The sequence below is a fragment of the Oncorhynchus mykiss genome, chromosome 14, assembly GCF_013265735.2.
Source record: "Oncorhynchus mykiss isolate Arlee chromosome 14, USDA_OmykA_1.1, whole genome shotgun sequence".
In the NCBI taxonomy this organism is placed as follows: Eukaryota; Metazoa; Chordata; class Actinopteri; order Salmoniformes; family Salmonidae; genus Oncorhynchus; species Oncorhynchus mykiss.
The window spans coordinates 12,746,996-12,763,779 of record NC_048578.1 but is presented as its reverse complement, the minus strand read 5'-3'; the positions used below and the strand labels follow the sequence as shown (position 1 = coordinate 12,763,779).

The following is a 16,784-nucleotide window of genomic DNA, read 5'->3' as shown; positions in this document are numbered from 1 at the left end:
TTGGGCCTGCTTTTTTTCAGCAGGGACAGGGAAGATGGTTAAAATTGATGGGAAGATGGATGGAGCCAAATACAGGACCATTCTGGAAGAAAACCTGATGGAGTCTGCAAAAGACCTGAGACTGGGACGGAGATTTGTCTTCCAACAAGACAATGATCCAAAACATAAAGCAAAATCTACAATGGAATGGTTAAAAAATAAACATATCCAGGTGTTAGAATGGCCAAGTCAAAGTCCAGACCTGAATCCAATCGAGAATCTGTGGAAAGAACTGAAAACTGCTGTTCACAAATGCTCTCCATCCAACCTCACTGAGCTCGAGCTGTTTTGCAAGGAGGAATGGGAAAAATTTTCAGTCTCTCGATGTGCAAAACTGATAGAGACATACCCCAAGCGACTTACAGCTGTAATCGCAGCAAAAGGTGGCGCTACAAAGTATTAACTTAAGGGGGCTGAATAATTTTGCACGCCCAATTTTTCAGTTTTTGATTTGTTAAAAAAGTTAGAAATATCCAATAAATGTCGTTCCACTTCATGATTGTGTCCCACTTGTTGTTGATTCTTCACAAAAAAATACAGTTTTATATCTTCATGTTTGAAGCCTGAAATGTGGCAAAAGGTCGCAAAGTTCAAGGGGGCCGAATACTTTCGCAAGGCACTGTATCTTCTTCTTCTATGTATTTATCTTCTTCTTTTATGTATTTATCTTCTTCTTCTATGTATTTATCTTCTTCTTTTATGTATTTATCTTCTTCTTCTATGTATTTATCTTCTTCTTCTATGTATTTATCTTCTTCTTTTATGTATTTATCTTCTTCTGTGTTTCTCTTCTTCTTCTATGTATTTATCTCCTTCTATGTGTTTCTCTTCTTCTTCTATGTATTGATCTTCTATGTATTGATCTTCTATGTATTGATCTTCTATGTATTGATCTTCTATGTATTTATCTTCTTCTATGTATTTATCTTCTTCTTCTATGTATTGATCTTCTATGTATTGATCTTCTATGTATTGATCTTCTATGTATTGATCTTCTATGTATTTATCTTCTTGTATGTATTTATCTTCTTCTTCTATGTATTGATCTTCTATGTATTGATCTTCTATGTATTGATCTTCTATGTATTGATCTTCTATGTATTGATCTTCTATGTATTGATCTTCTATGTATTGATCTTCTATGTATTGATCTTCTTCTTTTATGTATTTATCTTCTTCTTTTATGTATTTATCTTCTTCTTCTATGTATTTATCTTCTTCTTCTATGTATTTATCTTCTTCTTTTATGTATTTATCTTCTTCTTTTATGTATTTATCTTCTTCTTTTATGTATTTATCTTCTTCTTCTATATATTTATCTTCTTCTTCTATGTATTTATCTTCTTCTTTTATGTATTTATCTTCTTCTTTTATGTATTTATCTTCTTCTTTTATGTATTTATCTTCTTCTTTTATGTATTTATCTTCTTCTTTTATGTATTTATCTTCTTCTTTTATGTATTTATCTTCTTCTTTTATGTATTTATCTTCTTCTTCTATGTATTTATCTTCTTCTTTTATGTATTTATCTTCTTCTTTTATGTATTTATCTTCTTCTTCTATGTATTTATCTTCTTCTTCTATGTATTTATCTTCTTCTTTTATGTATTCATCTTCTTCTTCTATGCATTTCTCTTCTATGTATTTATCATCTTCTTCTATGTATTTATCATCTTCTATGTATTTATCTTCTTCTTCTATGTATTTATCATCTATGTATTTATCTGTGTTATCTCTGACTCCTCCTCTCTCTCGCCACCCATGCTGTCTTGTCTCTCAATACCGATAGGAACTATGAGGTCTCCTTCTAATATGTATCTATCTGTGTATGTGTGCTGGTTCTGACTCCTTTCTGTCTTGTCTTCACCTCAGTGCGGATGGGAACTACGAGGTCTCATTCTACTCCAACACGGTGGTCTCCAACAATGGAGAGGTGAACTGGCTGCCCCCCGCCATCTACAAGTCGGCCTGCAAGATTGAGGTCCGCGACTTCCCCTTCGACCAGCAGAACTGCACACTCAAGTTCCGATCCTGGACCTACGACCACACGGAGATCGACCTGATCCTGCTCAGTGATTTCGCCAGCCGTGACGACTTCAAGCCCAGCGGTGAGTGGGACATCGTGTCTCTGCCGGGACGGAAGAACGAAGACCCCTCTGACATCACCTACCTGGACATCACCTATGACTTCATCATCAAGCGCAAGCCACTGTTCTACACCATCAACCTCATCATTCCCTGTGTCCTCATCACCTCTCTGGCCATCCTGGTGTTCTACCTGCCCTCTGACTGTGGAGAGAAGATGACTCTCTGTATATCAGTCCTCCTGGCCCTCACTGTGTTCCTGCTGCTGATCTCCAAGATCGTCCCACCTACGTCTCTAGCTGTCCCTCTCATAGGGAAGTATCTGATGTTTGCCATGGTGCTGGTCACCTTCTCCATCGTCACCAGTGTCTGTGTGCTCAACGTGCACCATCGCACGCCCTCCACACACACCATGCCCCCCTGGGTCAAACGTCTCTTCCTGCACCGCCTCCCCTCCTTCCTGTTCATGCGTCGGCCGGCCAGCTCCAACATCCGAGAGAGGTTCCGCCAGAAACACCAGCGGCCCTCCTACTCCGACCTGAAGCTGAGAGACGGGGCAGTGGCCCCGGCCGCGGGGGGAATGGGGGTGGCAGAGGGGTCTGGGATAGGCAGGGCCGACTCCTTCTATGTGAATGAGGAGTCGGCCAAGCGGTACGGCTGGAAGATCAGCGACCTGTCGGAGAACACAGAGTTCAGAAAGAGGATGACAGTGAAGTGTCACGCAGACGTTGAGGAGGCTGTGGACGGGGTGCGCTATGTCGCCGAGAAGATGAAGAGTGAGGACAATGATGAGGGGGTGAGTGTGTGTGTGTGTGTGTGTGTGTGTGTGTGTGTGTTTGTGTGTGGTGGAAGGACAGCCTTGAGATGATATGAGCAGAAACCGCATACACAACAGATACATCACACTTACAGTTTCTTACATGTTGTATGTCTTTTCACTCAGAGCCCTTTTAATAGTTTGGAGCCGACAGTATTGTGCTTCTATTGTCAAAATATTATTAATTGTGTATCGCTCTTTTTGTATCCTGCCACAGGTCATCGAGGACTGGAAGTATGTTGCCATGGTGATTGACCGGCTCTTCCTGTGGATATTTGTGTTTGTGTGCATTACTGGGACTTTGGGGCTGTTCATGCAGCCCCTCTTCCAGAGCTACAACACACCCACGGCAGACGACCTGGAGCAGAACTGACCTATGACCTTTGACACGAAACCTGACCCTGACGCCCAAACCTGACCCTGACGCCCCCCAACACCCCCATGAGGAACAACCGCCGCGAGTAAAACAGCTACTTACCAACACCTTGAAACAGAATTGTGTTATTCTGACACACTTGCATACTGTACGCACACAGCACACCGGCCGCCACCACACCAACCAATGCCCCTCAACCTCCCCTCTTAACATGGGACAGAGCAACCCCACCAACCCTAGAAAATGGGTCTGTTGTTTTTCATTTTATTTCTGCATTTAGTTTGAAAAGGGGAACCAATCTTTTCTGCAGAGTTCCAGAATAATTTGCTGAGCCCAAAGATCCCCACACACACACGACGAGCCTGACCCTGGCCAGAAGACGAGGACAGAGCCTCCAGTCTCTGCTACAGAGAAGGACAGCTCCTCCGTGTGTCCTCGTCCAGTGAAGCACAGACACACAGACATAACTCTTGCCTTCAGACGAAGAGGGAGAGACGCATTTCTTTAGACAGGAATGCCAGCAGGCTTGTTATTTTGCTGTGAAACGGGAAGCCTTGACTGTCTCCCCTCACGCTACAGTGTGTTGACTGAGTACTACCCGTGCAGTATTCGGGACTGCTTCTGGCCCCAGGTGGTCAGTCACCTGATGGTCTTTCAATGCGTTAACATTAGCTTTTTTAGCCTACCGGGTTATGTGTGTAATTTTACGTTCAAAATGGTTGTTCTTATGTGTTCAAAGAGGGTGGGACCAACGGGAAGCTAGCTGTTAAGTAAATACAAAATGACCATCAAACTGTTGTCACTCACCTTTGCTTCTCTTAAAGGTACAGTACGCCGGTGTAAGAAGTGTTCATTCTCACAAGGTTTTCCAGGTAACCAGCAGCTGTACACAAACTCCATAAGCAAACCGGTCAAACTGAACAGCGTTTGGCTCTGCACTAGCAATCTTCCAGGCGGTATAAACACTGCTCAGTATTTTTTTCAGAAATCTTTAACCTAAGTCTGTGTTCAACTTCTTTATTGTGACTGTCATATATACACTCTGTCACTGCTATAAATGCTAGCCAAGGGAAGGCATACTGTACACATTTCAAGTGAAGAGTTTTGTTCTAATCTCATGTATTTCTTTTTATCAGTGTAAAGAAGGGGACATGTGTTTTTCTTCCGCTGGCCAGTTATGTGACCTGTTTTGGTTTGTCGTCCTGGACTGATGTATTCTGGGTAGCGCTCAGAATTACATGAAGTAACAATGCTGATGTCATGTCAAAGAAGTCAATAAAAGGAAACAACAACGGGATGAGGTTCTGGAATGTGGTCCTGTGTGGCTCAGGAGCGTGGGTTTGATTCCCACCAATACAAAAACATATGCATGCATGATTACGAGTTTGGCTAAAAGCGTCTGCTAAATGGCGGATATTATTCTGTTTGACATAATCCTGTTGATACTTTTCTCACCAGGGTTTTTTACACAACATTATGAATCAAGATGATCGGACCCTGCGTTGTACCCTCATTATAAGAGCTGACTGACCATATGACAAACCATACCCTCGAGCTCTTTCTTTTTCCGAAATGAACCAGATGGCTCAGTACGCTTTGTTTCCGGATAATGTTGACTCACAGAATTAAGCAGATTCTCCTATCGGTTGGAGTCTTTGTTACCTTCGGACGAAAGGCAAGACGTTTCAGGAATGCGTAGCTATGGGCGGTTTTGTGTCTCGTCTGAATTGTCTAGAGCTCAGGCTAAATGTTAGTCAGCTGATGAAGAGTTCATTAGAAAGCGCTCTGAAGTCAGAACCCTTCATGTTCGGGTTAAGCTGGCAGAGATGAGACGCTCTGCCTAACTCATGCTGACACACACACACGTGCGTGCCCACAAAACGAAAATGTGCACACGCTAGTCTGGAAGTAGCAAAATGAGGAGAGGCAGCTGGTATAACATTAGCCTTCATCAACTTGGATCTGTCTATGTTTATCTGTTCTGGAGAGGAAGTCTTAAATCATAACCTAACTTTCAGTGTTTAACATTCTAGATGACATTTGTATGTGGGCCTGTATATGTCTCTGTATGAAGTTTGTCTGGTTCCATCAACATAGCCTTTATGGTTATGACAGACTGTTTGAGATACCCCACTTCTCCCCATATGCATGTAGGTATGATCCATAAATTAAATATAGTGACATCTACATCAACTTCCATTAACAGAGTGTTATGGTGAGTGAATGAGGACCCAAAAGCGAACTAACTTAAACAGAGCTTCTTTAATAACCAAACATAGGTAGGCTCAGATAGACCGGCAGATTCCGACAGGACAGGACAAGGTTACAGCAAACATGACGATAGTCTGGCTCAGGCATGAAACACAAACAAGAATCCGACAAGGACAGGAACAGAAACAGAGAGAGATATAGGGACCTAATCAGAGGGAAAAAGGGAACAGGTGGGAAACGGGGTGAATGGGTAGTTAGAGGAGACAAGGAACAGCTGGGAGAAAGCGGGGGAGAAAAGGTAACCTAACAACGACCAGCAGAGGGAGACAGGGTGAAGGGAAAGGACAGAGACAAGACACAACATGACAGTACCCCCCCACTCACCGAGCGCCTCCTGGCGCACTCGAGGAGGAAACCTGGCGGCAACGGAGGAAATCCTCGATCAGCGCACGGTCCAGCACGTCCCGAGAGGGAACCCAACTCCTCTCCTCAGGACCGTACCCCTCCCAATCGACAAGGTACTGGTGACCACGGCCCCGAGGACGCATGTCCAAAATCCTGCGGACCCTGTAGATGGGTGCGCCCTCGACAAGGATGGGGGGGGGGGGGGGGAAGACGAGCGGGGGCGCGAAGAACGGGCTTAATACAGGAGACATGGAAGACCGGGTGGACGCGACGAAGGTATCGCGGAAGAAGAAGTCGAACTGCGACAGGATTAATGACCCGAGAAATACGGAACGGACCAATGAACCGCGGGGTCAACTTGCGAGAAGCCGTCTTAAGGGGAAGGTTCTGAGTGGAGAGCCAAACTCTCTGACCGCGACAATATCTAGGACTCTTAGTTCTACGCTTATTAGCAGCCCTCACAGTCTGCGCCCTATAACGGCAAAGTGCAGACCTGACCCTCTTCCAGGTGCGCTCGCAACGTTGGACAAAAGCCTGAGCGGAGGGGACGCTGGACTCGGCGAACTGAGATGAGAACAGCGGAGGCTGGTACCCGAGGCTACTCTGAAAAGGAGATAGCCCGGTCGCAGACGAAGGAAGCGAGTTGTGGGCGTATTCTGCCCAGGGGAGCTGTTCTGACCAAGACGCAGGGTTGCGAAAAGAAAGACTGCGTAAGATGCGACCAATAGTCTGATTGGCCCGTTCTGCTTGACCGTTAGACTGGGGGTGAAAGCCGGAAGAGAGACTGACGGAAGCCCCAATCAAACGGCAAAACTCCCTCCAAAATTGAGACGTGAATTGCGGACCTCTGTCCGAAACGACGTCTGACGGAAGGCCATGAATTCTGAAAACGTTCTCGATGATGATTTGTGCCGTCTCTTTAGCAGAAGGAAGCTTAGCAAGGGGAATGAAATGAGCCGCCTTAGAGAACCTATCGACAACCGTAAGAATAACAGTCTTCCCCGCTGACGAAGGCAGTCCGGTGACAAAATCTAAGGCGATGTGAGACCACGGTCGAGAGGGAATAGGAAGCGGCCTGAGACGGCCGGCAGGAGGAGAGTTACCGGACTTAGTCTGCGCGCAGACCGAACAAGCAGCCACGAAACGACGCGTGTCATGCTCCCGGGTGGGCCACCAAAAACGCTGGCGAATGGAAGCAAGCGTACCCCGAACGCCAGGGTGGCCGGCTAACTTGGCAGAGTGAGCCCACTGAAGAACGGCCAGACGAGTAGGAACGGGAACGAAAAGAAGGTTCCTAGGACAAGCGCGCGGCGACGGAGTGTGAGTGAGCGCTTGTTTTACCTGCCTCTCAATTCCCCAGACAGTCAACCCGACAACACGCCCCTCAGGGAGAATCCCCTCGGGGTCAGTGGAGGCTACTGAAGAACTGAAGAGACGAGACAAAGCATCAGGCTTGGTGTTCTTAGAGCCCGGACGATAAGAAATCACGAACTCGAAACGAGCGAAAAACAGCGCCCAACGCGCCTGACGCGCATTAAGTCGTTTGGCAGAACGGATGTACTCAAGGTTCCTATGGTCAGTCCAAACGACAAAAGGAACGGTCGCCCCCTCCAACCACTGTCGCCATTCGCCTAGGGCTAACCGGATGGCGAGCAGTTCGCGGTTACCCACATCATAGTTACGTTCCGACGGCGACAGGCGATGAGAAAAATACGCGCATGGGTGGACCTTGTCGTCAGAGAGGGAGCGCTGAGAAAGAATGGCTCCCACGCCCACCTCTGACGCGTCAACCTCGACAACGAACTGTCTAGAGACGTCAGGTGTAACAAGGATAGGAGCGGATGTAAAACGATTCTTGAGGAGATCAAAAGCTCCCTGGGCGGAAACGGACCACTTAAAGCACGTCTTGACAGAAGTAAGGGCTGTGAGAGGAGCTGCCACCTGACCGAAATTACGGATGAAACGACGATAGAAGTTCGCGAAGCCGAGAAAGCGCTGCAGCTCGACGCGTGACTTAGGGACGGGCCAATCAATGACAGCTTGGACCTTAGCGGGATCCATCTTAATGCCTTCAGCGGAAATAACAGAACCGAGAAATGTGACGGAGGAGGCATGAAAAGTGCACTTCTCAGCCTTCACAAAAAGACAATTCTCTAAAAGGCGCTGGAGGACACGTCGAACGTGCTGAACATGAATCTGGAGTGACGGTGAAAAAATCAGGATATCGTCAAGGTAGACGAAAACAAAGATGTTCAGCATGTCTCTCAGGACATCATTGACTAATGCCTGAAAGACAGCTGGAGCGTTAGCGAGGCCGAAAGGAAGAACCCGGTATTCAAAGTGCCCTAACGGAGTGTTAAACGCCGTCTTCCACTCGTCCCCCTCCCTGATGCGCACGAGATGGTAAGCGTTACGAAGGTCCAACTTAGTGAAAAACCTGGCTCCCTGCAGGATCTCGAAGGCTGAAGACATAAGAGGAAGCGGATAACGATTCTTCACTGTTATGTCATTCAGCCCTCGATAATCTATGCAGGGGCGCAGAGACCCGTCCTTCTTCTTGACAAAAAAAAAACCCCGCTCCGGCGGGAGAGGAGGAGGGGACTATGGTACCGGCGTCAAGAGCTACAGACAAATAATCTTCGAGAGCCTTACGTTCGGGAGCCGACAGAGAGTATAGTCTACCCCGGGGGGGGGTGGTTCCCGGAAGGAGATCAATACTACAATCATACGACCGGTGTGGAGGAAGAGAGGTGGCCCTGGACCGACTGAACACCGTGCGCAGATCGTGATATTCCTCCGGCACCCCTGTCAAATCACCAGGCTCCTCCTGTGAAGAAGAGACAGAGGAAACAGGAGGGATAGCAGACATTAAACATTTAACATGACAAGAGACGTTCCAGGAGAGGATAGAATTACTAGACCAATTAATGGAAGGATTATGACAAACTAGCCAGGGATGGCCCAAAACAACAGGTGTAAAAGGTGAACGAAAAATTAAAAAAGAAATGGTTTCACTATGATTACCAGAAACAGTGAGGGTTAAAGGTAGCGTCTCACGCTGAATCCTGGGGAGAGGACTACCATCCAGGGCGAACAAGGCCGTGGGCTCCTTTAACTGTCTGAGAGGAATGTCATGTTCCCGAGCCCAGGTCTCGTCCATAAAACAGCCCTCCGCCCCAGAGTCTATTAAGGCACTGCAGGAAGCAGACGAACCGGTCCAGCGTAGATGGACCGACAAGGTAGTGCAGGATCTTGAAGGAGAGACAGGAGTAGTAGCGCTCACCAGTAGCCCTCCGCTTACTGACGAGCTCTGGCCCTTTACTGGACATGAAGTGACAAAATGACCAGCGGAACCGCAATAGAGACAGAGGCGGTTGGTGATTCTCCGTTCCCTCTCCTTAGTCGAGATGCGGATACCTCCCAGCTGCATGGGCTCAGCACCCGAGCCGGCAGAGGAAGATGGTAGTGATGCGGAGAGGGGGGCGACGGAGAGCGCGAGCTCCTTTCCACGAGCTCGGTGACGAAGATCAACCCGTCGCTCAATGCGAATAGCGAGTTCAATCAAGGAATCCACGCTGGAAGGAACCTCCCGGGAGAGAATCTCATCCTTTACCTCTGCGCGGAGACCCTCCAGAAGACGAGCGAGCAAGGCCGGCTCGTTCCAGCCACTGGAGACAGCAAGAGTGCGAAACTCAATAGAGTAGTCTGTTATGGATCGATTGCCTTGACATAGGGAAGACAGGGCCCTGGAAGCCTCCTCCCCAAAAACAGATCGATCAAAAACCCGTATCATCTCCTCCTTAAAGTCCTGATACTGGTTAGTACACTCAGCCCTTGCCTCCCAGATTGCCGTGCCCCACTCACGAGCCCGTCCAATAAGGAGAGATATGACGTAGGCGACACGAGCAGTGCTCCTGGAGTAAGTGTTGGGCTGGAGAGAAAACACAATATCACACTGGGTGAGGAACGAGCGGCATTCAGTGGGCTCCCCAGAGTAACACGGCGGGTTATTGATTCTGGGCTCCGGAGATTCGAAAGCCCTGGAAGTGGCCGGTGGATCGAGGCGGAGATGGTGAACCTGTTCTGTGAGGTTGGAGACTTGGGTGGCCAGGGTCTCAACGGCATGTCGAGCAGCAGACACTTCCTGCTCGTGTCTGCCTAGCATCGCTCCCTGGATCCCGACGGCTGAGTGGAGAGGATCCGAAGTCGCTGGGTCCATTCTTGGTCGGATTCTTCTGTTATGGTGAGTGAATGAGGACCCAAAAGCGAACTAACTTAAACAGAGCTTCTTTAATAACCAAACATAGGTAGGCTCAGATAGACCGGCAGATTCCGACAGGACAGGACAAGGTTACAGCAAACATGACGATAGTCTGGCTCAGGCATGAAACACAAACAAGAATCCGACAAGGACAGGAACAGAAACAGAGAGAGATATAGGGACCTAATCAGAGGGAAAAAGGGAACAGGTGGGAAACGGGGTGAATGGGTAGTTAGAGGAGACAAGGAACAGCTGGGAGAAAGCGGGGGAGAAAAGGTAACCTAACAACGACCAGCAGAGGGAGACAGGGTGAAGGGAAAGGACAGAGACAAGACACAACATGACACAGAGTAGCTGGGGTGGGCGTGGGGGGTGGGGGTGGGGCTTCAAGAGGGAGGCAGGCTTATTGTTTACATATTTCTTATATATCCTTCTCCAAATATTTTAATCAGTTATTTTGTGCATTAGCTTACAGTAAGTCTGCCATTTTAAAACCTGAACCTATTCAAAACTACAGTGCCTTGCGAAAGTATTCGGCCCCCTTGAACTTTGCTACCTTTTGCCACATTTCAGGCTTCAAACATAAAATTGATGGGAAGATGGATGGAGCCAAATACAGGACCATTCTGGAAGAAAACCTGATGGAGTCTGCAAAAGACCTGAGACTGGGACGGAGATTTGTCTTCCAACAAGACAATGATCCAAAACATAAAGCAAAATCTACAATTGAATGGTTCAATAATAAACATATCCAGGTGTTAGAATGGCCAAGTCAAAGTCCAGACCTGAATCCAATCGAGAATCTGTGGAAAGAACTGAAAACTGCTGTTCACAAATGCTCTCCATCCAACCTCACTGAGCTCGAGCTGTTTTGCAAGGAGGAATGGGAAAAAAATGTCAGTCTCTCGATGTGCAAAACTGATAGAGACATACCCCAAGCGACTTACAGCTGTAATCGCAGCAAAATTGTGGCGCTACAAAGTAGTAACTTAAGGGGGCTGAATAATTTTGCACGCCCAATTTTTCAGTTTTTGATTTGTTAAAAAAGTTTGAAATATCCAATAAATGTCGTTCCACTTCATGATTGTGTCCACTTGTTGTTGATTCTTCACAAAAAAATACAGTTTTATAACTTTATGTTTGAGGCCTGAAATGTGGCAAAAGGTCGCAAAGTTCAAGGGGGCCGAATACTTTCGCAAGGCACTGTATATATACAATATATCAGAATTTGATTAGTCAATTCAGTTCCTCGTTATCTAGTTATTTAGTGCTAGCAAAAGGATGGGTAACACACACACACACACTTTATGGCCTTGAGCCTAGAGATGAGCAGACCGTGTGAAGGCGGAGATGAGAGGAGTCATATCGAGTCAGATATGAATGATGAATCTCAGTCATAAAGACTAGACGCCGTTGGCCCACTGCATATCCAACCAACCTGACTCACTGAACTTCACAGGGCATTTCACTCTGCTCAGAGATCAATACCCCGCATCTCTAGTTTCATAAACACACATGCACACACTTTATCAGGCACACTCTTATTCTATGGTACAGTATTTTATTTGGTTCTGTCCCTTCTATTTGTGCAGACAGAGTTCTCTTATTTTGGCGCCAAAGTGCCCTGTCTTGAACTCTGTAAAGAGTAAGTCAGAGACACCATGATGAGCCCCCAAAACCCCAGTTGCACTCTGCATCTTCTGCTAGACATGGTTGGAGAATTTATATCCACCATTCTGTCCCCAGTCGATATTTATGAAGTACATTACTGCATGTGTAACTGCTGAGTGGCTGGGACCATAGCGCATCACTCTACCTCTGCCTTCCTGCCACCTCCCATCACAGTGAGACCTGGGGAGAGAGGGAGAGAGTGATGGACCCATGGCCTCAGACACAAAGATATTTTTATTGCTGGTAAGGCTTGTTCTATTAAATCATACAGCACTCATCAAATATATATAGGGTGCTCTTTGATTTTGTGTGAGATTGAACATCTACTACTGCCAACTAGTGGCCATATCAGTCATGACACACAACACACCATGAGAGAAGGAGGAGGAGGAGAAGGAGGGGGAGAGAAGGAGGAGGAGAGAAGGAGGAGGAGAGAAGGAGGACACACAACACACCATGAGGACACAGAGGACACACAACACACCATGAGAGAAGGAGGAGGAGGAGAAGGAGGGGGAGAGAAGGAGGAGGAGAGAAGGAGGAGGAGAGAAGGAGGGGGAGAGATTGAGAGAAGGAGGGGAAGAGAAGGAGGAGAGAAGGAGGAGGAGAGAAGGAGGAGGAGAGATGGAGGGGGAGAGAAGGGGGGGGAGAGAAGGAGAAGGAGAGAAGGAAGGGGAGAGAAGGAGGAGGAGAGAAGGAGGGGGAGAGGAGGAGAGATGGAGGGGGAGAGAAGGAGGGGGAGAGAAGGAGGAGGAGAGAAGGAGGGGGGAGAGAAGGAGGGGAAGAGAAGGAGGGGGAGAGAAGGAGAGGGAGAGAAGGAGGGGGAGTGAAGGGGGAGAAGAGAAGGAGGGGGAGAGAAGGAGAGGGAGAGAAAGAGGGGGAGAGAAGGAGGAGGAGAGAAGGAGGAGGAAAGAAGGAGGGGGAGATAAGGAGGGGGCGAGAAGGAGGGGGAGAGAAGGAGAAGGCGAGAAGGAGGAGGAGAGAAGGAGGAGAGTAGGAGGAGAGTAGGAGGAGGAGAGAAGGAGGAGGAGAGGGGGAGAGAAGGAGGGGGAGAGAAGGAGGAGGAGAGAAGGAGGGGGAGAAGGAGGAGGAGAGTAGGAGGAGGAGAGTAGGAGGAGGAGAGAAGGAGGAGGAGAGAAGGAGGAGGAGAGTAGGAGGAGGAGAGAAGGAGGAGAGTAGGAGGAGGAGAGAAGGGAAGAGCCATGAAGGGACCGGTAAATACAGGCTGGAGGAAATGTGGTCCTGTGTGGCTCAGTTAGTAGAAAAAGAGAGAGGCAACCGAAAGAGGAAAGCAGAAAGGAGAAAGGTGTGAGGGAAGTGCAGGAGGGTTGTGTGTGAGAAAGGAGAGAAAAACGCAGTTTAATTAGCAGTGATGGCTTTAATCAGATAACTCTGGTTTGAGCAGCCAGGGACTTTAATTGGTTGCTGGCGGCAACAGGCAGGCCGCATGACTAATTTTCAAAAGCATTATAACTGGGGAGTAAACATCGGTCTCTGGTCTGCATGTGAGTGACAGGCTGCCTGGGCTGTGGGGTGGCAGGAGAGGCCAGGGGGAGGGAAGGAGAGGAGAGGAGGAGGAGAAGATGGAGGAGAGGGAGAGTGGTTAGGGGAGGTTAAGAAGGTTCTGGAGAAAAGCTGTGTGTGATTGAACCAAAAGCCATACTATCTTACTACAGGATACAAAATATAAAGAGGAAAATTGCACCATTCGAGAGTTAGCAGTGTGTTATGTGAGGGTTGATACTGTGCAGACTCTCTTTTAGTCTATTCAGAGAGTAAGTAATATGCTGTGTGAGGGTTGTTGACTGCGACAAACTGTGTCCCCAAATGTCCCACTGCCCACAAATATGGGAATGCGCTGTCCTTTCAGCACCTCGGAGTGACTACCACCACGTACCTTTCAGACTAATGCTGTCCATTCAGTGGTGCTGATGTTTCCTGGTGAACACACGCGCTAGTAATCATCTGTACTTCCTCATTTTGCCATTGTTTGGTCGGTTTGCTATGTTCGCGATGCGTACTTGTTGAACGTAACCAACATCATACCTGATTTATGCCTTCCATTTCAATGCATTCTGTTGATTCATCTGTCATCGCTTGCATTTACGGGTCAGCTGTCTAGTGTACCGATTGCTTTCCTTTTGAAGTCGGCCTTGTTGTAACAGGATGGCCTTTTTACTTTACTGGCTTCAATACATGCACATGTATGTAGCGTCTTTGGAGTGTGATTAGAGCAGACCCTAGCTGGATCCCAGCAGCACTAGGGTGTAGATATTAGTAATATCCTAGCAGGCTGTAGATAGTTACAACGTTCCAGAGATGGAGGGGTATTTTTGGAGAGAAGCGAACTGGAAAACGTATCTCCGGGCAACTAGCTTTCCCCCTGGTTACCGCCTTATTTAGGGATGAGTCTAAGTTTAGCCGACACTGGGCTTGGAGGTGAGGCAGGACCAGAAGGAAAGTGTGTGTGTATGTGCACCTGGAAATAGAAAAGAATACCCAGTCAAGACTATAGGGAAACGGTTGAACATTTCAGCTGCAGTGGAATGCTCCTCACCCCTCTTCTTACCGTCGTCTATCGCTAACATCTTCTCCTTTGTATTCTCTGCCCTCCTTTCTTTTCTTGTTTGCTCCCCTCATCCATCTCTTTGTTGTCCTCTCATTGTGTATAATAAAGTCATGAGTTTTGAGGTTCCCTGTTGTCTCCTTCTGTTGTCTACTTCTAGGGTCGTGACAGGGGAACTGCAGTGGGTCACCAAAATGTATTTTATATACAATATATGTATATATATATATATATATATATATATATATATATATATATATATATATATATATATACTGTATATACAAAAATGAAGAGTACATATTAATTTATGGGACAATATTCAACGTTTTAGACAAAGATAATTAGAAATATACAATGTTATTGAGTAAATGTATTTATAGTTTTCTTTTCATTTTGATAAGAGATGAAAATGCAATGCATTCAAGGTTATTTGTTGATGTACAAATCTATATTTACCGATTTTTAGGTTGTGTCATTAGATTTGTGGTGGGATTGCAAGAAATTCTTTGGGGGGAAAAATGTGGGTCCCCAGAAATTGTGGCAGAAAAAATTCTGGCTGAAAAAAATGTGAATAGCACTGTTCTAGAGGATAAACATGGAGACCATTTTCCTGTGTAGGACAGGGATGTCCCAAAACCCCAGACAGAGAGAGGGAAAGAGGCAAAGAGAGAGAGGGGCATTCAAATATTCAAAGCATTCAAATATATGCACTTACTGTTGTGGATAAGAGCGTATGCTAAATTACTAAAATGTAAATGTAAAGAACAGAGAGCCGAGAGAGAGAGGGTAAGAGAGAGAACGAAAGAAAGGAGACACAATAGAGAAAGAGTAGAGAAAGCAGCACAGATAGAGAGAAGCAAAGAGAGAAAGTAGGAGAGGTAGAGGGAGCGAGACAAAGCTTGAGAGTGTGGTGCTGATGTGTTTCAGTAAGCAAAGTCCTCTCTGAGTCCCCTTGCTCTAAATGCCTTTGCCCTTTTCCTCTCCCTCCGTCTCTGCCTACTCTCGCCCTCGGGGTCCATCTGCTGTGTCTGAGCCGTCTAAGTGGATGCCTGCTGTTTTTAAATAGCAGTGGAGTCTGGGCGCCGGCTGTGTGTGCAAAGGGAGATATAGAGAGTGTGTTTGGAGAGTGTGTTTTTCCCGGCTACACTGTATGAATAATAGCGGCATGGGGATATCCCCTCGCATTGCACAGTGTCCTGGCACCACCTGGCCCACATGGACACGACACTGGAGAAACATACATTCTCTATGGAAGGTCTCACTCCTGCTCTGCTGACCTAACTAACCCATGTCCCTTCATGTGTACTTTTCCAACTCACTAAACTCTCTTTCCTGATCTCTGTGTGTGTCTGTCTCTTTCGCCTGGTCGGAGCGCTGAGTTGTACTTTAGCTGAAGGTTAAACACAGGCTGTCCTTTACCTTAGAAAGACAGAGCAATCGGATGTTGGCACGCAAACACACACACATTTATTCTGTTCATCGCCAATGGCCATAAGTTCACGAGGCATTTGGTGGTCAGTGATGCGAGAGGACATTGCTATGGTTGATCAACCCATAATGGAAACTAAACGGTTCAAATTCATTAAGCAGAACATGAGAGAACAGATTCAGGTCTCATCCTCACCAGACTGGAATACAGGCACTAAAACCTTAATGTTGGGATCTAATTGACTGGAATACAGGCCCGAAAACTTTGATGTTGGGTTCTAATTGACCGGAATACAGGCCCTAAAACCTTAATGTTCGGTTCTAATGACTGAAATACAGGACCTAAACCTTAATGTTAGGTTCTAATTGAAACCTCAGAGATTTTGAAGAAATAATTGAAGAAATGAGACCCTTCCGTTATATTCTGCCTGGTGCCTGTGTTCATCACGGAGATGAAACAGAAATGGACACCTGTGTGGGATCCCTAAATGACAAGAGTCTATTGATGCACCCGTGCATCAATCTAAATAACATAATAAATCCCAATCAAAATCCGTCATTAAGATAGAGGTCTCTTTTTTGCATGGGCTGTGTCTCAATCCACCACATCCGCCTATGTCGGCCTTCCTCATCTGTGGTGGAGTTTGTCAGAACATGAGACATCCCGAAAACCGGTCTTCTCAAGAATACGACTGTAGATGAGACTCTCATGAACACGATGGTGTTCTCCGTTTGGTTCCACGACCGCCACAAGTGTCAAGGGACCTGTCTGAAGGTACAATTTTTTATGGCAGTTTGGAAGTGTCGACAAAAAAAAGAGGTACAAAAGACTAAAATATTTCCTTCGCTTTCTTATGTCTCCTAGATATCGGACAGACACTTCAAATCCTTAGTCCTTAATGATGTATTTGTTGACTGTCTG

At 46.7% G+C, this 16,784-nt stretch overlaps 1 protein-coding gene across 1 annotated transcript in view; it reads left to right on the top strand.

The window, feature by feature from the left end:
- Nucleotides 1-4,614, top strand: part of LOC110488816 (neuronal acetylcholine receptor subunit beta-2) — a 33,415-nt gene extending 28,801 nt beyond the window's left edge. Inside the window, exons 4-5 of the mRNA XM_021561221.2 lie at nucleotides 1,912-2,920; nucleotides 3,159-4,614. Coding sequence (XP_021416896.1) covers nucleotides 1,912-2,920; nucleotides 3,159-3,314 — 1,165 coding nt within the window. The 3' untranslated portion in view covers nucleotides 3,315-4,614. The remainder of the gene's footprint in view (nucleotides 1-1,911; nucleotides 2,921-3,158) is intronic.
- The last annotated feature ends 12,170 nt before the right edge of the window (nucleotides 4,615-16,784 follow it).